Genomic DNA, 23,246 nt, shown 5'->3' with positions numbered 1-23,246 from the left:
ATATATACAATATCTGTTGTAATCTAACTTACCTGTGTAATGTAAATTTTTCACTCTCATTAAAACTTTTGACATTTTTCCGTTCTTATGAAGGAAAGGTTAATAGATTCTTGAAACACTTGATATTGCAGCCTAAACTGTTTGATAGAAGTTTTACAATTGAATGGTTCCTCCTAAACCATTCAAACAGGATATAGTAGGGAGGCTGACTGTAGTAGCAGTGGTGGTGTATTATTGATTGAAAGGTTAATATCAATTAGGGGGTGGAGGTATCAGTGACCTTTACAGGCTTTCATTGACCTACAGACATTCTGATGATGTCTGTAGGTCAATGTCTGCAGGAAAAAACCTGGGTAATAAGGAAATTCCAGAGGGACCAAACTGTGAAGAAGAAGGTTGGGTGAAGTGTTTTGTATGGGGCAGTAAGACTGAGCACATGTAACTAGCTGGTGCAAAGGAGGCATAGATTATTTGTATGCCTGAGGTTTTACAAGCTGAGAGAGTAACATAAGATATGATTAGATGTTGTGAGGTGCATGTAGCATTTGTAACCTAACCCTAACGGTTTGTAGTTTTGTGTAGAGAGGATGTGACAAGCAGGGGTCTAGTTGTGTGTAGAGGAGGCAGCACAGGAAGGGGTCGAGTTGTATATAGTGAGGGTGTGGTGTAAGATTTTTGTATATGTGCAGTGATTCAGTCTTTGTTTATGTAAACCCATAATATAGGGGTTACCTTAGTGAGATAACAATTTATAATATAAGTAGGTCCAGTGAAAAATACAGTTAGCGGTGTGGAGAGAGTAGAAAGACTTCATTAAAGTTATTATTGTTGTTCAGCTGAGTAGAGGTATAATCAGAGACATTCCAGCTGAAACTGTCTTATAGTTTTTTAGACGGATACTGTATTTAGGACTACATAATTCAGTATGTCCTTTAGGTAGGAGTGTGTTAAGAGAGGAATTTGGCTGCTATTCTAATAGTTTGACTAATCGTGCAGGAATAGAGCTCCACACAACCTCATGAGTTCAAAGAGTGGCTGAATATCGATAAATGAGAGGGAGAGAGATAAGCAGAAAGATGGAGGTGAATACTCCTCAATTGACATATAAGAGAGTAAGGGAGAAAGTGATGAATACTTTCCTAGTGATATGATGTGTCTATGAATGATATAATGATATCCTAAGTTGACAGTGGTAAGAGTTAGGTGACCAAGCAGTTGTAGTTAGGTCACATCTGAGTATATTCAATGAACCATGGATGATATTATAAAGTTGTTTGATTAATGTTAAAACACTCAAATTGAGTCACATTGACAACAATAGCAATTTGAGAGTACTTACATAGTTGCTTTCTTGCTCTGCTAGAAATAGCAGCCAAATCTCCCTCAAATCACTGTCTTAAGAATAAAAGAAGGAAGCATTCAACAATGCAATCCTAAATGCACTGTCTGAATAAGAACCAGGATGTAGGTCTTCTAGATCAGGACTGACCTTGACCTACAAAAGAAAAATCCAAGTAAACAAAAGTCTGAATCTTAATTTAGAAACAAAAGTATGTATTTTAACGTAAACTATCATTTTATAATAATAAATTTGTCTACTATAGGCACAAGGCCCAAAATTTGTGGAGTTAGTTGTTACTGTAACGACCGTGCAACCAGGAGATGGTAACGAGGAATGGCTCCTTTAGTGCATCGCATGGTCGACACAAATAAAAAAAAAACAACGAAAAGAGGTTAAATGAGTATAAGTGACAAAAAGGAAAAGAGAGAGACACAATCGGCATGTCTGTGTGTGTGAGTGCGGCATAATAAACACAATAATAGACAGGCCGTCATGTAAATAAAATGTATGTGTATGAGAGAAATACAGAGCATAGAAAAGGATGTTTAGAAGAAAGTCCAGACATAGGATGATAAAATACCAGTTCATATCCAAGGTAAAAGGTAGTTGAAGTTCTGTATCAAGTAGTTGTAGCAGCTAGGCAGAGCCGAAGAAAGACACATGTCGTGTAAGAAGTTGAAGCTTCAATGCTGCAGCTGGTTACTTGGTACAGGAGTTCTCGTGGGTTGAATTCGCTGTTAACCATGGTGAAGCATTTTACAAACAGTGTGGAGAAAAGCTGTGCAAGCGTTGCTGGTTGGTGTGTACGTAGAGAAGTTGGTGTAGATGCTGGCGGTGGCGACGAAAGAGTTTGCAGTTAGCTATTGAATGAAGTGTTGGATCTCCATGAAGCGTCGCTGGAACTGGCTGTGTGCTCTGTGGTCAGCAGCTAGACCTCAGAAGGTCTGGAAACGGACTGACAACCGGGATGGTGTAACAGCTAACTATTTATAAGATACCATCGGCTCAGACTATCCCACGCGACCTTATCAGAAGGCTGTGATTGGTTGGGTTGTACCCTGGCGCAAGATAGAGCAAGAGACAAAAATACGCCAATACCAACCAATCAGAGTGGTGGACACAATAGGGTCCAAAAGTGCGGCCGAAGACTAGCTGTTAACTACTACGTTCGCACTCATGTATATATAACAGAGAGAGAGAGAGAGAGAGAGAGAGAGAGAAGTACGCTACATTACCATCAAATTCAGTACTTTACTGATTCTCTATGTTATTGACCCTGAAAGGATGAAAGGCAAAATTGACCCCAGTGGGATTTGAACTCAGAGTTGGAAGAAATGCTGCTAAGCATTTTGTCCAATATGTTAGCAATTCTACCAGCTCATCATCACTTTTGGCTCAAAGCCAACAACTTTGAGGAGAGGGTGAGTAGTTGATATCATCAATCCCAGTTGTTGACTGGTACTTTATTTTATTGACCTTAGAGGGATAAAAAACAAAGTTGACCTCAGCAGGATTTGAACTGTGTATTCAAGTACTTTTTATTCTGAAGTTAAATCCCACTAATTTTTACCTTTCATCATTCCAAGGTTGATAAAAAGTACTGGTCAGATATTGAGGTCAGTCATATTGACTATGCCCGTCACTACAAAATTGTTGGTCTGGTGTCTAAATCAGACATGATAATAATTCTTTCTAATTATAGTGCAAAGCCAGCAATTTTGAGGGGAGGGGAAGTCAATAACATCAACCCTCGTGCTTAACTGGAACTTATTTTATTGAACTCAGAACATAAAGAGCCAGAAGAAAAGCTGCAAAACATTTTTTCTGACATGCTTATGAGTCAGTACCAACTCACCGCCTAAACAATAATAATTCTTTCTTCTATAGGCACAAGGCCTGAAATTTTGCAGGAGGGGACTACTTGATTATATATGATCCCAAAAGGATGTAAATTAAAAGTCAATCTCAACAGCATTTGAACTCAGAACATAAAGCCTAAAGAAATGCTGCTAAGAATTTTGTCCAGTGCACTAATGATTCTGTCAGCTCACTGCCTTAATCAGATCAATAATAATAATAATAATAATGATAATAATAGGTTTCATGGAGAAAAGATTTTGAGTGTTAGCCAAAGGTTGTTTGGAAGTATTGACTATGGGAGAAGAGGGTGAACAATCTTTATAATTTCACTCTCAAAGATTTCTTGAATAACATCAATTTGACTCATTGAATTTCCTCCACTTACCCCATCCCTACTCCCTTCTCATTCTAGCAATTAGTATAAATGCCAGGCTGGGAGTGGGGACAGATTGTTAGTGATTATGAAAGTTTGAAGAGTGAGTGGTTTCTAAAGAGAGTCATTTATATGACTGAAGATCAATCTAGAAAATTAAACTGAAGAATTTAAAAAATAAAATCAAAACCTATTTCAAAGAAAGGAATTCTTGATTAGAAAATTAAAAAATATCAAAATGTTACCTTTTTGCTTAATTTTTTTTTTAATGTCAGAACTGGAAAAAAAATATGACATCATCAAATTATAATTTTTATGTTTTATATTTTAGAATCTAAACATATTCATAACCAGAGGTTTAGATTATAGATGGGCCGTGTGCAATGTTGTGATGTTCGTGACTTTCTCAAAAATATTAGTAATGTAGCTGAAGGGAATTGGTTATGATCATTAATCAATAACAAATCACAGACTTTGCATGCTGGAACCTTACCTCTTCTGTCAGTACAAATATTAACTCAAAAGTACCCTAAAGATTATTTAGCTCCAGGTCAACCCTGATCTAGTAGACCAATGGTCAAAGATATACCAGCCATGATATCCTATTCTTTATTCATGATTTTTTTTGTCTAAGACTACATTGTCTTGCATGGCCTTCTTTTTTCAAGATGGCAACAGAGTGTGTGACTTGAGGTATATTTATTTATTATTTCTAACTGTTTTGATGACCATGTAGTGGAATCCATCAGAACATTCTATCTCTCTGAAACACTAATTAGAATTTCTTTCACATTGAGACATAAATTATGTTAATATCGCATGGGTTCTTTGTGCTGCCTTCTCTAAATATTGTCAAAGTGTATGTGTATATTCGTGTGTGTTTGTATATATATATTTTCAAATATTTCACTTAGGCATTGTGATACTAATAACCTGGTGTAGAACTCAATTTACATATGGTTCAGAATGAAGCATTAATGGAGTAAAGTGGTAATAAGAACTAAGATGACAAAAGAATAAACAATTATCTTATGAACTTCATTAGCTTACAACTGTTTCTGCTATAAGATGGAGTGGACTTATAGTTGAGTGCTTGAGAATCACCTTATAGCTTCAGCAGAGCCTCAAACATTTACATTTATGTATACACACATAGTTGATGGCATAGAAAATGAGCAATTAATTACATTTTTTATGCCATCAAATTTCACTCCAATTTTAGGAAAAGCGTTTTTAGTATATGAAAGCTTATGGGAAGAAGATCCCACTCTGCATATAGGATCTGGAGTGATTTTTAGGCATGTTTCTTTTTTTTTACATAAAGTGTGTCTTATAAACCATCAAATACAATATAATCCACTTTACTCTTTTACAAAACCAGGGATTACTTCCTCATTGATTAGTAGGATTAGTAAAACATTGAAAAGAAAGCATTGTATAGACAGTGTCAAATGAAATATCCTACTTAATTTTTTTATTGCATGGCTTTACTTTCAATGTTTACTTTCTGCAGGGCTAACTTTGCCTTTCATCGTCTCCACTGTCAATAAAATATACCTGGCGTATAATGGGTTTCATAAAATGTACCCTCCCCTAAAATGTATAGGTTTGTGTATTGTAGAAATCAATACTAATAATTTCTAAGATATTACAAGAGCCTCCCACCATGCTTGTGGGACAATTTTATTTTTGTAGTATATAACTGATACTTCGCTTTTTATCCTTTTGGGTTCAAAAAGTTGATCTCTGATGAGAGTTAATATAAAGGGATCTAACCCTTTATTACACACTTTTGTTGCTGTGTCTTTATCATTTGTTGTAGCACTCAAAAAATAAAATGGCCCCTGATATTTTAGGAATTATTGTTATGTATTGTCAGTAATAATACGTGTCATAATATTTTCATAACATCATTTTCTATGACTTGTGGTGTATTTATATGCATAGTCATCAGCATCATTTAACATCTCTATTCCATGCCATGCTGGTATGGTTGCTATGGCTGGATGCCTTTCCTAACACCAACCACTTTACAGCATGTACTTGGTGTTTTTCTCGTATCACCAGCACCAGTGAGGCTGCCATGCAGTTTGCAAGACTACAAAATCTGATGGGGATTTATGTGAGGAGATGAAGGGTAATGTATGAAAGAAGGGGAAGAGGGAGGGGCAAGCAGGTTCCTGTGGAGGAGCTACATATTTGTTCATGAGAGAGTGAGAATGATCAGTAGAAGTTGCAAGAGCAGATGGCTCCTCAGTGTACAAAGTGAGTAGAAGTGTGTACAAAAGTGTATGGAGGAACAAGAGATGTGGGGATGGGAAGTAGATAACTTTAAAAATTGGATAAAGACAAAGAATGTTTGTAGGGAGTGATGGATGACTAATGATAGATGGGTTTGGGAAAGTTAGAGGGATGTAGGAGAGATGATGTGGTTAGTGTATTTTATACATCTCTCCCATGTGTATAGTATTAACATCTATGACTATTATTATTGTTGATTCTCACCCTATATGATAACCTGTTCAATGAAATGTTTAATAATTAAATGCCTAAGGTAATGAGTTGTTAATTATATTTCATATTTATCTTTAATGATTAAATGTTTATATCTACAATATGTTCAAATAGGATTTGAACTAGGAATTTCTATTTCTAAACTGATGATAATAAATATTGTTAGCCACTAAGGCTATTATAGACACCTGTACAAATAAATGTTGTGGTATATTATTTAATTTTGCTTTAATGCTAATGAAATTTCCATTTTTCTTTCTAGGCTGAATCAATGGTGGATGACATTAAAAAAGCTTTTGAAAAGAATCTTCCATATTTGTCATGGATGGATGAAGAGACAAGGAAAGCAGCAATTGATAAGGTAACACGTCCCCATTTCTTAAAGCTGTGTGACTGTACCATATCTAAGAGGGTAAACGTGTGATTGTTGTTTTAGTGAATGGAGGGACAATGTTACAAGGTCCTTACCGGATTGATAGGGTTGACAGTCAGTTTTAAAATTTCTAGGTTATCTACAAGGAAAGATTTGAACAAAGAGAAATTCCAGAGAGTTGCAGTTGTGAGAGAAAAGAAGTGAAGATTGAGACAAATCAAGTAACTGGAGGAGGAGAGGTGCATGGGTTGAGTGAATTTAATGTGACTTTACAGCAACACAGCATTAGTTGTCTACCTAAATATTGTTGTCGATCATTTTTTAAGTTGTCTCCGTGTCAAAACTCCAGCACAGGCTATCTCTGCTGACCTTGTCCACCACCAGCACACACAGTCCGCAGTTGTAGAACCATTTATCATTATATGTTAAAACAGATTTAGCCTGAGGACAGTGGGGGTTAGTCAGTGGCTATAGATAAGCCTTATAGGTCCTTCCACACTGATGAGATCAATACAGTTTGAACTTCTGCAAGATAATCTTTGTTTAGAAGAAACAAACATTAAAAGTTTGACTAATCTAGACAGTGTTTCATTCCTTAAGCTGGTCTCGGTCTGTCTCTCCTTGGTATGTATGTTAGACCCATGGAAAAAAAAGACACCTTTCTCACTTTGCTACTCACAGTTCTCACCTCTAACACCTTATTACCTCATAATTGTTGTCTAGTCATCAAATATTTTGGTGAAAGCAATGTCATGTTTAGCTGTAGGTCAGTCCTAACTCTGCTGATATATGTTCAAAAGTGTTCCAGCTATGACCATGTCAAACAACAAAACATCCAATCAACCAAGTTATCATGCCAATTGTTAAATACACTGACTGTAATGTGATATAAACAATCGGCTGAAATCAAAGAATGACAATGACGACAACAAAAACAGTTGTGTTGAATAAGACAGACAAATATATCCTAAAATATAGTTGAATAAAATATTCACCTGATGGTGGATATTTTTACATGATGAGGTGAGGTTAAGAGAGATGATTGTTGTATAGCTATTGTGAAACAGTTCTGGGACAGTTTTTTAAAGTCTCATTCCTGCATCACATTGTCATTTGTTTTTCCATGCTGACATGGGTTTAGAGAAGTTTTCTAAGGCAGTGTTTTATATCCAGATACCCCACCTGCTTGATGTCATCCTCGTTAGTCACCACTTACAACAATGAGTGTACACCTGTTCTTAAACTTGTTGCTGTTTAGCAATGATTAATAGGATATCAGAGTTTTCCAACCATGGTCACTCTATCATTTTTTTAAACATTAAATCATCCTTTAATTAAAATGGCTGTGTTGTAAGAAGTTTGCTTCCCAACCACATGGTTTCAGGTTCAGTCCCACTGTGTGGCACCTTGGGCAAATGTCATACACTATATCCTTGGGCTGACCAAAGCCTTGTGAGTGAAGCTGGACACTGAAAGTAACATATTGTGTGTGTGTATCTTTGTGCCTTTGTTTGATACCACCCATCACTTAAGAACTGGTGTTGGTGTGTTTATGTCCCTGTAACTTAGCAGTTTAGCAAAAAGACACTGATAAAATAAGTATCAGGCTTAAAAAAAGTTCTTGGGTTTATTCATTCAATTAAAAATTCTTCAAGGCAGTGCCCTAGCATGGCCAGAATCTAATGACTGAATTTAAAAGGTTATGGATATGAGGGATATTTGGTTTCTATTTTTAGTAAAACAAGCAACCACACATAGTACTCCTTTAGCTTAATAAGTACCAATAATATACTAGCATTGAACCAATCAAGCAAATCCCCTCCCTGTCACAACTTCTAGCAAAAAACTGATGCTTTTTGTGAGAAGTTGTGACAAGGAAACAGACAAACTGACATTATCCATTTCTCTATTTTCAGGCTAATGCTATCGTTGATAAGATTGGTTTTCCTCCAAACATCTTAAATGACACCAAACTGGACAAGATTTACGAAAGGGTTAGTATATAACCTTTCTTTCACTGCTTCTTCATATCGGTTTTGAATGCTTCCACTTATTTAAACCCATCTGTTCTTTTTATATTCAAACTGTAGCTGGAAATTAATGCATCAGAATATTTCTGGAACAATGTACGAGACAACAAATTTACCTTGATAACTATGATGGAAAAGTTGAGGCAACCACCCAAGAATACCTGGGCAATGACACCACCAACTGTTAATGCCTATTACACTACATCAAAGAATGAAATCTTCTTTCCTGCAGGAATTCTACGTGCTCCATTTTATGATAAAAACTTCCCCAAGTAAGGATTGTCTTTTAAGAAACCTATCTATGAAGAACAGGTGTTGGTGGAATGTGGTCTACTTGTAGTGTCGGGAAGGAAGTGGGTGTATGTTTGTGTAGTGAAAATGGTGAGACAATGTGATGAGAAGAGTGTTGTAGTGTGGTTGTGCTTGATGGATTTCTTGATTTAATCAGAAGATGGAGGGCAGTGCCCACAACCTTTATCAAGTCCCCTAATACAATAAAGTGAACTCTGTTAAACATATCCAAGAGTCAAGTGATAATATTAAACTGGGCAACAGATAAAAATTTGCCCCATCAGAATAGGAAGTCTCTCTGTATCACCTTATTTCCATTCATCAAATTTCACTTTGGTCAGCCTGGGGCTATAGTAGAAAACATTTCTTCATGGTGTTGTGCAGTGGAATTGAACCTGAAACCATGTAGTTAAGAAGCAAACTTAACCATACAACCATACCTGCACCTATAAACTAGATAAAGAAGACTTATAGTCTTGCTCTGAGGACTTGAACTTACGATCACACAATCAGTAGTCCATTACCATATCCACACAAATATATATCAAACTCCATAGAAGGGATGTTTATTGATGACTTATTTAAAAGTAAATGTCCTAAGAAACTTAAAATAGAAACATCAATTGAGGCATCCACTGTCTGATATACAAGATAGAATATATGAAGGGAACTCCAAAATATAGAACAAATTGACAAAATTTACAGTGTCAGTTGTTCAATTTTAAAATATAAACCTCATTATAAGCTACAATAGTAAAGTTTTGTTAGGAAAGAATGATCTAGTAATAAACATTAAGGTTAAAAAAGAACTTAGAAAAACCAGCAATATTCCTCATAAGTAGAGCCAAGTCTATCTATAAATTCTAAACAGCATAATTAAAAAGTAACTGTAATGTAATCAGAAGATGATTATGGTGATTAATAGAACTATTTTTATTATTTTTTTTTTTTTACCAATGTCATTATCTTGTTTTGTTGCCTTCTTTTTTACACTAGGAATATTCCAAAAGCTAGCTTGAGTAAAGAATATTACTAGTTTTGATTTATTTCAACTACTTTCTGAAACAATAAGTCCATTATTATAAACTACAATTGTATCATATTATTTTAAACCAACCAATTAAAACACATTATCTAACAGGGGAACCTTTATGTTTACTTGTACTTGCATTTATGTCTTCATCACTAACAATTTTCAAGGGAGGCTATTTGACTACAGATTTACCTCCCCCGAAAGAAACGTCTTTTGAAAAATAGCTCATTTTGCTTAAAAAAAATAAGAAAAAAGAAAAATTAGTCCAAGATATGTCTGAAGAAAACATAAGATGATTGCGGATAGAACATCTTCAAACATAAGTCTACTGGATAAGAGTAACAAAGTTAATAAATAGTTACGTAAAATTTAAATTAAACAGAATATCTTGTTGCTTACCTGGTCCTACAAGTCCTAATAATTAGGACATCAGGCTCCTTAAATGATGTAATGGTCAGGATCAATAACTGTCAAGTTTGACACCCACAACCATTGTCAATTCAAAGTGTTGTTGTTTCTGGTGAGATTTGGCTATTTCATTTTAATTTTTTAATCAAATAGCAGAGGAAGATAAACTAGTGAGGATGTTGCCAGTTCCATTAACAACAGGGACAATAAAATAAGTTCTGGAATTTCATTCTCTTTTATTCTTGACTCTCCCCAGTATGGTTAACAAACAAATAAATAAATAAAAAGTAGGTCTCACCTTTATCAAGAAAAGTTGATCCTCACTCATCCTTATCAGGAACTGTTAAATTACACCAATCTGTTCCATGAACAGTAAAGCCACCATATTAATAGATATACCATAGTATACTCACCATGTTGGTTCCAACATTTATCATTCTCTTTGTAGAAAGGTAAATGAAGAAACCACAATAATATTGTGACTACAATTAAAATAATTAAAAGAACCTTTTTTTTTAACGACTTACCAAGTGCAAGCAGAGTAGGGAAGTGCCTATTCCTTTTACAGGGCTTCTGTGGTTGGTGAAAGGAAGAGACCCTCAAACCAGAAACCTCTTCTGAAAGCTGACAAGAGAGAAAACTCCAATAAAGGCCAGAAGGGGGTGGTATTACCATGAATAATGATGGGATTATGTCTGCCATGCAAATGAATGAAATTAACAGGTGTTATTGACACCAGAAAATAAAAATTCAAATACTATTGGGGTCTACTTTAGAGTGTGTGTGTGTTAGAAATAATTATTATTATTGTAGTGTAAAAAATCTCTTACTTTGAGCTTGCAAACAACTCCAAAAAGGAACTCTTCAACTATTGATTGTGCAAGCCTGAGGCACTTTCTACCCCATCTGCTGGCTGGTAGATAAACCCCTTTTGCACATGTTTGTTCTCAGCCACTGCCTGAGCAAGAAGAGGTTGCTCACAACACTCACTTCATTATCTGCCATCACTTCATGCTTCACTTCCGGTGCATCATGCACTCTGCCACTATTATTAATATCAAATTACCTTAAGATGGCAAGCTGGCAGAATCATTAGCATGCTGGGCAAAATGCTTTGCAGCATTTAATCCATCTTTATGTTCTGAGTTCAAATTCCACCAAGGTCAAGTTTGCCTTTCATCCTTCCGGGCTCAATAAAATAAGTACTATTTGAGCACTGAGGTTGATGTAACCTACTTGCCTCATCTCCTGAAATTGCTGGCCTTGTACCAAAATTTGAAACCAATATGAAATTACCTGCACTGTTGAATATACCTGCATAGTTTTTCTTCCTTGAAAAGGATTTAGTTGAATTTAAAAATATTTTACTCTATTTTCAGATCTTTGAACTTTGGTGCCATGGGTGTGGTGATTGGACATGAGCTGACTCATGGCTTTGATGACCAAGGTAAGATTTTCAGTACACAGCTTCATCTGCTGACCTTACACTTCTATTATCAATATTTAAAATTTCATGGATTTTTATCACCTAAATCTTCCCTCTCACTGGCACAACCACCATAACCCACACTATTACCACCACCACGGCCCATATGTCCACCTCTACCAATCCCCCAACAACTGCAGCACACACATCCCCCACCAGCCACACACCCAACTGTTATGCCTCACACATCCAACCCCCACCCTACACCAAGTTAACCACTGCTGCCCACACAACCATCACCGATACCCATGCAACCACTAAGCCAACCAGTGCTGCCTATGCAACCACCACCACCAACCACTGTTGCCCACACGACTACAAAACCATGACTGTGACCCACATATCCACCACCACCACCACCACCACCAATCATCCAACCACTGCTGCCCACATGACCACCACCACTACTCACTGCTGCCCACGCAACTGCCAAACAAACCACTGCTGCCCATGCAACCACCAAGTCAACTTCTGTTGCCACACAACCACCACTGCCTTTTATCCAACTACTGCGACCCATGCAACCACCACCACCACCACCTACTGTGACCCACACAACCACCACTGTGTCTCACACTATCACTACCACTGTAACATACTATCATTGTCACTTTCAACTGATGTAATCCACAATCACTATCACCACCATCACCCACAACATGAACTCTGCCTCACCGATCCCACAACATATCTTGGAAAGTCATGTAACTCCAGTGATTCAAAGACCTATCCAATCCACAAAAAAAAAAATGATATTAATAGAACAATAACAATGTTGATGACAATGCAGTTGATAATAGTCATGACAAAGGTGTTGTTGGCAATGATGATGGTGATGACAATGAAGTTTGTGACAATGCTGCTATAATAAAAAACAAAATTAAGAAGTGACAAATTTAAATGAGATTTATGTAAGAAATGTAGTTGAAGATGCACAGAGAATATATAAGAATTGATTAGAATTTAATGATATTTTAAAATATAAGAATACACTTGAGTGGTTTCACATTGGATTTTCAAAAGTATATAATATATGGAGCTGTGTCACAGATTATGTTTATTCTAACAGTTGTTATAAAAGTGATTGGTTTTTCAAGTAGCCATGTGGCTCAGAATGCTATCTGTTAATGTACAAGTTGTATTAGTTGATGTTTATGTATTAAGCTCAAGTGACAGTTGCATGAAGTCACAAATTCTTGCACAACTGCCACATTAGCTTAATACTTGAACATTGACCAGTCCAACTTGTATATTAATGGATAACCTTCTGAGTCACATTGCTACTTTAAAAACAAACTATTTTTATAACAATGGCCAGAATAGACATAATTTGTGACACAGCTCTATATACTATACACTTTTGAAAATCTAATGTAAAACTGGCAAAGTGTATTCAAATATTATTAAATTCTAATATATTCTTCGTGAATTTTCAACTTCATTTCTTCTATTCCTTCACTTGTCAACTGAAAAGTTCATAGGCTGACCAAAATACTTTCATAGAATATGATCAAATGAGGTTTATTTTTCATCATAAACCACCTTGCAATCCACACTCTTCTATCAGTATTGCAGATGCTTGAATCCCATTGGTGAAGAAGCTTTCATCCTGTTGCTCAGAAAAGTCATCAACAGCAGACATGATGTCATTGCGATACTGGTTGTCTTTGGTTCAAAGTGATGAACCCAACACTCATCCTAGGTTAGGAAACGTTCAAAGAAACCAGCTGGACCTGCCTCAAACAATGTCAGATTTTCCTGAGTGGTGATCAGTCTGGTGTGCTTTTGATCAGGTGTCAGATGTGGCACTCACTGAGCAGAAACCTTTGTCATGTCAAGTTCATTGTGTAGAATATTCTCAACTCTCTCATGGGATATGCTAATAGCATTGGCTATTTGATTTACAGTCAATCACCTGTTATCCATCACCATGTGGTGAACACAACCAATGTTTTCCCTGGGGCTGGCAGATGCAGGACATCCAGACTTTGGGTTGTCTTCAATACTCTCCCTTCGTCTCCTAAATCCAGTTACCTACTTTTGCACTGTTGAGAAAGCTGGAGCATTATCCCCTAATGTAACAATTGTGTCAGCATGAATGTCCTTCAGAGTGAAGCCCATTTTCTGCAGGTACTTCATAACATGATGCCAAATTCTGTCAGTTTTCAAGAGAAGTAACTACTAGTAACTTTTGAAGTGTTCTTTGAACAGTTAGGTGTCAGTTTACCTGGAAAGTAACAATGCAGTTATTAATTAGAAGTGTTGAAATTAATGCAAACAAACTTTTACAGCTCTAGCACCACTCCTTTGTCGTCAACCTATGGACTTTTCAGTTCACCTGTGTGTGTGTGTGTATGTATGGATATATGTATGTATGTATATATAACCTCGTGGATATCGTTGACAATTTTTTCTTCTTCCGTCTTCCCTTCTTTGGACTATCCTATGTTTCCAACGAAGAGCTCCGCTCGAAACGTCAAATTCTCTTTCTTTCCTTTCCCGAGCATCCAGTAACACAATCTGTATCACGTCCTTGCGTTGTTGTTTTTTGTCGTTTTTCTTTTTTGAACTTATATATATATATTGTTTCTCTAACTTCAGGTCGTGAGTACGATAAATATGGTAACCTCCGTCCCTGGTGGAATAATGCTTCCATTGCCAGGTTCCAGAAACAAACAGAATGTATGGTGAAACAATATAGTTCCTATAAGATTAATGGAGAACCAGTAAGTATTTGAGGGGTAACAAGAAGGGGGGGGGTGTCATAACAATTTTACCTATTTGAGCACCAAAGGTTTCCTAACCACATGACTATTGTATATTGAGGATTACAATATTCAATCTGTCCCTTTTTTCCCCCAAGTTAGAAGGGTGTGATTTCAAGGAATATAGCAGTCAAGTTGCAAAATTTAGTTACAGATCTTTTTCTTCTGTGTTCAAAAACCAACTGAGGTTGACTTTGCTTTTTGTTCCTCTGGGATCAAAAACTCAAACGTTTAAGTTTTGTGGACAGTTTATATTCCAATGACACATCCTGAATGTGATTAGAGTTATAACAGAAAGTGTGTGTGTGTGTGTGTGTGTGTGTGTGTGTGTGTGTGTGAGTGTGTGAGAGAGAGAGAGAGAGAGAGAGAGAGAGAGAGAGAGAGAGAGAGAGAAAGAGCGAAAGAGAGAAAGAAAGAAACAAAGAATCATAGCAGTGACACATTTTACCAAAATGAAAATATCTAAATTTGCAGACCTGTCTAACACTATATTGTCAAAATGTGGGGAAAAAACTAAAAATCAATATTTTCTGATAATTTTGTTACATTTTAATGTAATCAATTAAATTTATTGAGTTATGTGATGGATCAATGAAGCAATTGTTGAATCAATATTTAAACAGAAACTACACAGAGCAGACTCTGATTTCAGAATCTACACCAATGAGACTAAATACTTGTTATGTCCGTAACACTACACACTCATTCCAACTGCAAAATAACCATTCATACATCACAACCATTGCAACACCAACACTCACCTCCTTAAATAATAATAATGATTTTTAATTTCACTTTTAATTTACTCAAATATTAGTGGAATTGAACTATTGTTTAATAATTTCTTTCTTCTAGATCAATGGTAAAACAACTTTAGGTGAAAATATCGCCGACAATGGTGGATTGAAATCTGCATATCATGTAAGTATTTCATGGCTGACCACAACAATGTGTGTGTATAGTAAGACAACTGAACAGATAGACAGCTAGCTAGCTAAGTTAGCATTAACATATTGAATACATAAAACTGTTACATGGAATACATGAAATGCTAACATAAGTAATATCTGGAAGTATTAACCTATTTAATACATGGGAAATTAAATAGCTAAATAGAAATAATCATGGTGCAAGAAACAGAGAGCTAGTTAATGTTGAAATTAAATACAAGGAGTATTAAATATTTAACATGTGGTGAGATATATAGTTAGCTATATAGTAATGCATAATTATGTTAGTGCTAATATTCTTTTTAATAGAGGGAGTGTTAAATAGCTAATTAGCAAAAAAATTAACAATAAATAAAAAATTACATATGAAATACTGGCTGGAGTGTTTAAAATCATTTTCCTCAAAGTCATTTCAGTTTTACAGTTACTGATTAAAAAATATATTTTGAAAAATTGAAATTTAAAAATACTTTTTTCACTATGTTGATTAAATGTAGATCAACATCTACAAATGTTCAAAGGCCACTTTTGAATTTGCTCTTCATTACAGTGTGTGGACTTTTACAATATTCTTTAGACAGCAATTATAATAAATCTTATTAATCACTGCTTTTTCTACAATAGTCATTTATATAATATACACATGAGAGATATTTTGCTGTAATTTTTAGAGTCCATAAGTGGTGTATTATATCCAAATAAATATGGTAACTTTTCAATCACTTCCTCTCTTACCCTAATGCACTCAGTTGTAATAACTACCAGTTAATGGAGGTAGCCATTAACACTAACACACTCCACTACCTCGAATCTCTCTCTCTCCTGAATCTTCATCTGTACAGTTTCCATAAAGCCTGATCCATTGATAACCTACTCTCCTATATCAACTACCAGTGGGCTCTTCTCTCATAAAAATTTGGTGAAAGTAATGTTGTCACCCTTAACATCAGTAAAGTTTTTAAGTGTCTGGCATTTGAATCTCCTGTCAAAGCTGTCTGCCTATGGGCTCCACCCATTTCTTTATCTCTTGGATTAGTAGTTTCCTATCAGATTGCACTGTTGCTCTGTGTGTGTAGACAGCATTTTCTCCAACACACTAATACTTCTGCTCTACCTTAATAATAACAATGAGCTTCTTGTATATAATGCTCAAATGCACTATAACTTGTGAGAAAACTGTACAAGAGGGGATAAAGCAGAAATAAGTCGGGTAAAAGAAAGACAGCAATGATTAATCAAAAGTATATACATAGTTTACAGGTTAAAACATAAAAGACATAAAAGTAAAAGAGCTATGAAGAAGAAAAGGTTCATTGGCACCTGTTCAGGAGTGGTGTTGGTGAATTTCAAGAAGGATCTATTAACTTATTTAATCACTAGTGTGACACTACCATCTTCTACTTATCTTTAATAAATTCAAAAATGTTTGCTTAATTAATCCTAAGTCTGTTTCTTGGTCCTACATACACTTCTCTTCCTCATAGACATCCTGCAATATAGTTTTTTTAATAATTCTTCATTGTATCCCATTGTAGGCGTATGAAGACTGGGTGAAGACACACAAGACTGAGTTACCTCTACCAGCACTTGGACTCACTCATAAGCAGCTATTTTTCTTGGGGTTTGCTCAGGTAAGTAGTTGTTTACCTCCAGGTCAGTTCTGATCCAACAGGCATTTGATCAAAGGTGTTCCAGTAAGCCTATCCTGTCTATTATATAGGCATAGTTTTATATAAGAGTAAATTACTTAATTTGTCTTTTAGGTCAGCAAGATGTAATATGAAACAGATCTGTTTGTTATTCCTAGCAGGTCAATCTACCATATAGTGGGGGCTCTGTTTTGGCTGATTGTACAGCTCTGTATTTAGATTTGGTGTTTAGTACCTCAGGATAGTTTTTAACTTCAAGTGCATACTACCTGTAGTATAATTTTTATTTATTTAACCCCATGACAATGGTTTTTTCATCAAGCAACTCAATTGCACAAATGGTAATCATCTTGGCTGAGATCAGCAATTAGCGCACAACATCAGTTTGGTGCATATTTACATCAACGCATGCACTGTTTATTTGTGTAAAATGTCACCACTTTGAGAGCCGTAAATTCAACAAAACTGATGTAGCTGGATGCAACTGTAAATTCTGTGAAGGACCAGAAGAATTTGCTGAATGTGTACAAATTTGATAGGAAGTCATAGTGGAAATGGTGGTGTAACCGTCAAAACTGCTGCTTTCATATTATTATGGTGAAGTCTCAAACTGAGTTAGAAATATTTAAATGAAGAATCTAACAAACCTATCAGATTCCTTGAAATTTGCACTGTGGCCTCCATTATCAATTCCATGAGTGATAGCAGATATTTATATCAACTGGTACACAAACAGGTACAAAGCCGCAACAGACAGGGCTGCATATATTTTCGTCATTTGATTCAAAGCGAGTACACAATGCACATAAATTTATGGGGTTAATAAAAGGTTGGTTGTTATGTACAGATTAAGGCATAAACTTCAGAAGACGCAATATACAGATAAAATGAAAAGTTATTTCATTGGCAAATGCTGAATTAAAGTATAACTACTGAAAATTATTTATTTAATGAAAGGTTCTGTTAAAATAATAGAAACACATAAATACCTATACATGCATACATAAATAAATAAATACATATATTAATATCCAGATATATATACATGCATATGTTTAAATACATATATGAATATACATACACATACATACATATACACACATACATACATATACATGCATATAAATACATATATATACACATGCATGTTTAGGATGATAAGTTTCTTTGTGTGCAAAGATCATGAGCAAGAGTGGCATGCCCTTAGGTGGTGCAGTGCTTTTCTTCTTGCCTGCATTAATAGTTTTAAAGTGAAAGTCATTCCTCACAATCTGATCTCATTCTTTAGACTTTGGAGATCCAACTTCAGTGGCTCAGCAGGCTAAGACAGCTGCAGTGACCAGCAAGCTGTAGGTTTTACATTGGAGTGGCTCTTTTCTAGGTGAATTACTTTACAGGGATGGAGAGGTTCACCCATCCTAGAGTTGCCAGAAGGGTATCAAAGAGGGCACTGAACCCATCTGAGGAACTCCACTCCTCGATTTGCAGGTAAGGTTGGCAGCCCTAACTTTTCCTTTCCCAAAGCATTTACAGAGCAGTGAAAGTTTGTTTGGAGTTTCTTCCATAACATACTCATTTACCCATAGTTGGGACCCTGACATGCTACTATGCTGAGTCAGAGTAGACCTGGGAACAATAGTGGCTAAGAGGTGGTTCCATACTCCTCAAAACCCTGGAATTCCCTAACCAGGGCCCCACTACCGGATGCAGTTTAAAGTCATGCCCAGGACACATACATATATACATAAATATAAATACAAATACATAAAAATAAAAACAAACTCCTGGTATTTAGATTGAATTTCCATTGTTCAATGCATAGTCTAGCTCCTTTCATTATTTCTAATTGGTTAAATCTAAAAAGAAATGAAAATTGAGTTACTGGCAGTTGGTGCATGGCTCAGTGGTTAGAGCGTTGGGCTCACAATCATGAGGGAGTGAGTTCAATTCCCAGACTGGGCTATGTGTGGTGTTCTTGAGCAAGACACTTTATTCCACATTGCTCCAGTTCAATCAGCTGTAGAAATGAGTTGCAACATCATAGGTGCCAAGCTGTATCTGCCTTTGCCTTTCCCTTGGATAATGTCAGTGCTATGGAGAGGGGAGGCTGATATGCATGATGCATGGGTAACTGCTGGTCTTCCATAAACAACCTTACCTGAACTTCTGCCTCAGAGGAGAACTTTCTTGGTGCAATCCCATGGTCATTCACGACTGAAGTGGGTCTTTACACACATGCCATTATCATTTTTAACATCCACATTACCATGCTTGCCAGCAAGGAAAAGGGGACTTTAAATGACAATGATACAGTGTTTCTAGGACTACAGTAGGAGGGGGTACCCTAAAGAAACTGGAATTTTGCAATATTTTATTCATTTAGTTTTACATGTTTATACTCTTATAGCTTTCAAAGTATTCTCCATTTGAAGCAATGCATTGGTCCAGATGTGTTTTCCACTATTCGAGACAGTGCTGGAACCCTTGTATAACACCTCCATATTTTCTTCATCCCCTCTTCCACATCTGCAAATTCCATAGCACCAGCTTTTGTCACCAGTGATGACCTTCACAAAAAGGGCTGGATCAATTTCCAACTGTTCTTTCAGTCCACGACATGCATTTAGTCATGACTACTTTTGATTTTCTGTGAGCAAGCAAGGCATAAATTTTGGTGCAACTCTTTTCATTCGCAAGTCATCATCATCATAGTTTAATGTCCGCTTTCCATGCTAGCATGGGTTGGACGATTTGACTGAGGATTGGCAAGCCGGAAGGCTGCACCAGGCTCCAATCTGATCTGGCAGAGTTTCTACAGCTGGATGCCCTTCCTAATGCCAACCACTCCGAGAGTGTAGTGGGTGCTTTTACATGCCACCGGCACGAGGGCCAGTCACGCGGTACTGGCAACAGCCATGCTCAAAAAGGTGTTTTTTCCATGCCAGTCCAGCGGCACTGGCAACAACCTCGCTCGAATGATTTTCTAACGTGCCACCAGCACAAGTGCTAGAAGGCGACGCTGGTAGCGATTACGCTCAAATGGTGCTATTTACGGGCCACTAGCACAGAAGCCAGACAGCTGCTCTGGCAATGAACACGCTCGGACAGTGCTGTTAGTGATCCCCTGGCACAGGTGCCAGTCATCGAGTATGGTTCAATTACGATTTCGATTTCACTTGCCCCAACAGGTCTTCGTAAGCAGAGTTTAGTGTCCATTGAAGGAAAGGTTGGCATGGGTGCCAGTCGTCGGATTCGGTTCGATTTCAGATTTCAAATTCCTTGCTCAAAACTTGTTGGCAGGAGCTCCAGTACAAACCAGTTTTATGAACAAGTTTGTCAATTATTCGGTGATGTTTTCATTTATTCTGGAGATTGACGGACACCCTGAAGAATGTTGGTCTCCAAGCGACAAGTGACAATTCCTAAAGCATGAAAACCACTTGTAAATTTGTTGTTTCGGCTGCTGTTTTCTCCAGCAGAAAACAGAATTTCATGGAAGCATGCTGTTCCTTCATTTCAGTCATTGTAAAATTGACAAACAGGGTAGAAGCACTGCAAAGCAAAGATGCACCACATGGCAGTACACTTGCCACTGCCAGTTGGCTATTGATGCCTGAGGTTTGCATCAAATGGTTTCTAGCAACGGAAGCCTGAACTACAACTGGCTTGTCCCACAGAGAATGCTTCCAGTTACTTTTGGGTAACCCCTTATAATTGGACTTATCTCCTCTAGTCAGATAAATACAAGATGGTACTCCATACCACATTAAATGACTAGTAGTGAATAAAATGGTAAATAAAACAACTCAATCTCAACATAGACACACACAGGCACAATAGTTGATGCTAGATGGGGAAGCTGTGTAGAAAATGTCTTACAAAATCCCAAGAGAGAATATTTAAAATTTTTAATTCTTTATTTAACAGAGGCTAAATCAAAAGGCAGAAATCTGTATAACCAAGTTTACAAAATAGTGTTTTTATGTGCAAATAAGTTTCTATATGTAAATATGTATGTAAGAATATTTAAGTGTATGGTGTAAGTGTATCTATGTAAGAGAATCTATGTAAATGTGTAAACAGATCAAATTTACAATTTTTAAAATGTATAATGTTAAATGTCAATGTTTTAATCAGCTATTTTTGTAAATCTGGCATCTGGTTATATCACCACAACCATCAACATTATGACTATATTGCCATCAATAATACAACTACCACCACCACACTATATAAATCTTCCTGACATTCTTCAATATTTTCTCTCCATCCAGGTTTGGTGTTCCAGCACTACGAAGGAGACCTTACATATGCGTCTTCTGAATGACCCCCATAGTCCAGATGAATATCGGTAAGTCTGCTTTCACTGACTATGGTAGAAAAACTCTAGGAACATGTCATCATAAGAATACTTGTAACATAATCATTTTTATCATAACTACAGCATTTATGTGGGTTACAAGTCTCTAAATATGCCTAGAGAATGTTATAAATATAACTGTCAAAGATGACCTAATTACCCTTATCCTAAAACATTAGGCATCTTGGTCAGCAACTCTAGTTTCAGTTACAAAGGAGATGTAGATACCATTTAAGGGAGTGTGGAATATATAAAGGAAAGAAATGAGAAGTTGTAGCATGCAAGCATTTCCAAAAGGTTACAAGTACTGATGCTACAAAAATGCATTCAGTACACTCTGTAAAGTGGTTAGCATTAGGAAGGGTATCCAGCCACTGAAAGCATGCCCAAATAGACATTGGAGCATGACACTGTTCTTGGACTTCTCAGATCCTATCAACCAACCCTTGTCAGCATAGAAACCAAGCTTTAAATGATGACAATGATGAGAACACAAGATCTATTTTCATTCACCCACTTGTAATTATATGCATATTTAAATTTTATTATTGATCTGTAAATGTTGTTTGTCTGCTGTGTTTTGCAGGGTGATTGCTACTCTATCTAACTCGAAGGATTTTGCTGAACAATACAAGTGTCCTCTTGGTAGTCGGATGAATCCAAAAGACAAATGTGAAGTTTGGTGAGACAAAGATAAATCAAACCTGCAAGAAAATCTGCTGCTGTAATTGCTAGGATATAATCCCCTCATCTCTTGCATCATCAGATCCCCATTTTTTTTACTCCACTCAGTAATGAAGACTTCACTCTAAGTACCTCCTGTTGCTACAGTAGAATCCTGCTCTAACCACTCTACCTAAACAAAAGTCTATGTCCAACTTAGACCATACTTACAATATTTCTTCCTTAAGCAGCACATATTTTGTGACCCCTTTGGTTTATTTTTGTTTGTTAACCGATATCATTTTTACAACACAAAGTTAAACTATTTGTTGTTAAAAAAAAACAAAAGAATTTAATACACCTCCATCCCCACCTTCTCTGAATCATTGATGCAGATCCTTTCCTCATCATTTAGATCCACTCCCTTGTTTGCTTCTGTCATATCATTAATCCAAACCCTGTCACCCATCCACATTCGGTTATTCCCCTCGTAACAGAAATCATTGCTTCAAGAATTATAGCCAGACAAATGTAGTCAACTTATTACTTTTTACACAGTCGCCAACACGTCTGTGGTCACATGCCTTCAAAGAAATGGAAGTCTTGGAATCTTTATTTATAAACATTTCATTGATATTCTCTTTAAATTTTTAATCACTGATTTTCTTTAGAGATTTTCTTTATAAAAATAGTTTTATCGGTGTAAAACAGGAAATTATTAGCAATTTGTTGCCATAGTTACATATATATATATATATATATATATATATATATATATATATATATATATATATGTATAGAGAGAGAGAGAGAGAGAGAGAAATATGAAAAAAAAAAACCCCCAACAAACTGCTTCATTTTTTTGGTCAAGTTATAGAAATTTCTTATTTATCTGTTGATTAACTACATTTGCTGCTTTGAAAAATAACTGTTTGGTAAACTGTCCCTAGATGGAAGCTTTGGTAGTTCTTTCAATCTCCAATCTAGACCCCCACTTATTCCCCCTCTAACTGCATTAACTGACCAAATGCTTGGTTGTTAGCAGTCATATCACAGTTCCAGTAACTAAATTTTACATTCAGCTACATTGGTACTGGTAAACATGGAAATGGACAAGAAAAAGCAAAATGAGATGGTAAAATTTGACTG

At 36.2% G+C, this 23,246-nt stretch overlaps 1 protein-coding gene across 1 annotated transcript in view; it reads left to right on the top strand.

Annotated features, from left to right (window-relative positions):
- LOC106883689 (endothelin-converting enzyme homolog) overlaps positions 1 to 23,246 on the top strand; it is a 131,504-nt gene that overhangs the window by 105,746 nt on the left and 2,512 nt on the right. Inside the window, exons 13-21 of the mRNA XM_052976911.1 lie at positions 6,352 to 6,450; positions 8,379 to 8,456; positions 8,553 to 8,764; positions 11,604 to 11,671; positions 14,312 to 14,436; positions 15,331 to 15,396; positions 16,961 to 17,056; positions 21,349 to 21,425; positions 22,021 to 23,246. The exon at positions 22,021 to 23,246 is cut by the window's right edge and continues 2,512 nt beyond it. Coding sequence (XP_052832871.1) covers positions 6,352 to 6,450; positions 8,379 to 8,456; positions 8,553 to 8,764; positions 11,604 to 11,671; positions 14,312 to 14,436; positions 15,331 to 15,396; positions 16,961 to 17,056; positions 21,349 to 21,425; positions 22,021 to 22,120 — 921 coding nt within the window. The 3' untranslated portion in view covers positions 22,121 to 23,246. The remainder of the gene's footprint in view (positions 1 to 6,351; positions 6,451 to 8,378; positions 8,457 to 8,552; positions 8,765 to 11,603; positions 11,672 to 14,311; positions 14,437 to 15,330; positions 15,397 to 16,960; positions 17,057 to 21,348; positions 21,426 to 22,020) is intronic.

Source organism: Octopus bimaculoides, chromosome 26 (assembly GCF_001194135.2).
Source record: "Octopus bimaculoides isolate UCB-OBI-ISO-001 chromosome 26, ASM119413v2, whole genome shotgun sequence".
NCBI classification, from domain to species: domain Eukaryota; kingdom Metazoa; phylum Mollusca; class Cephalopoda; order Octopoda; family Octopodidae; genus Octopus; species Octopus bimaculoides.
The sequence above is the reverse complement of the archived record's forward strand: the minus strand, read 5'-3'. Positions and strand labels throughout refer to the sequence as shown.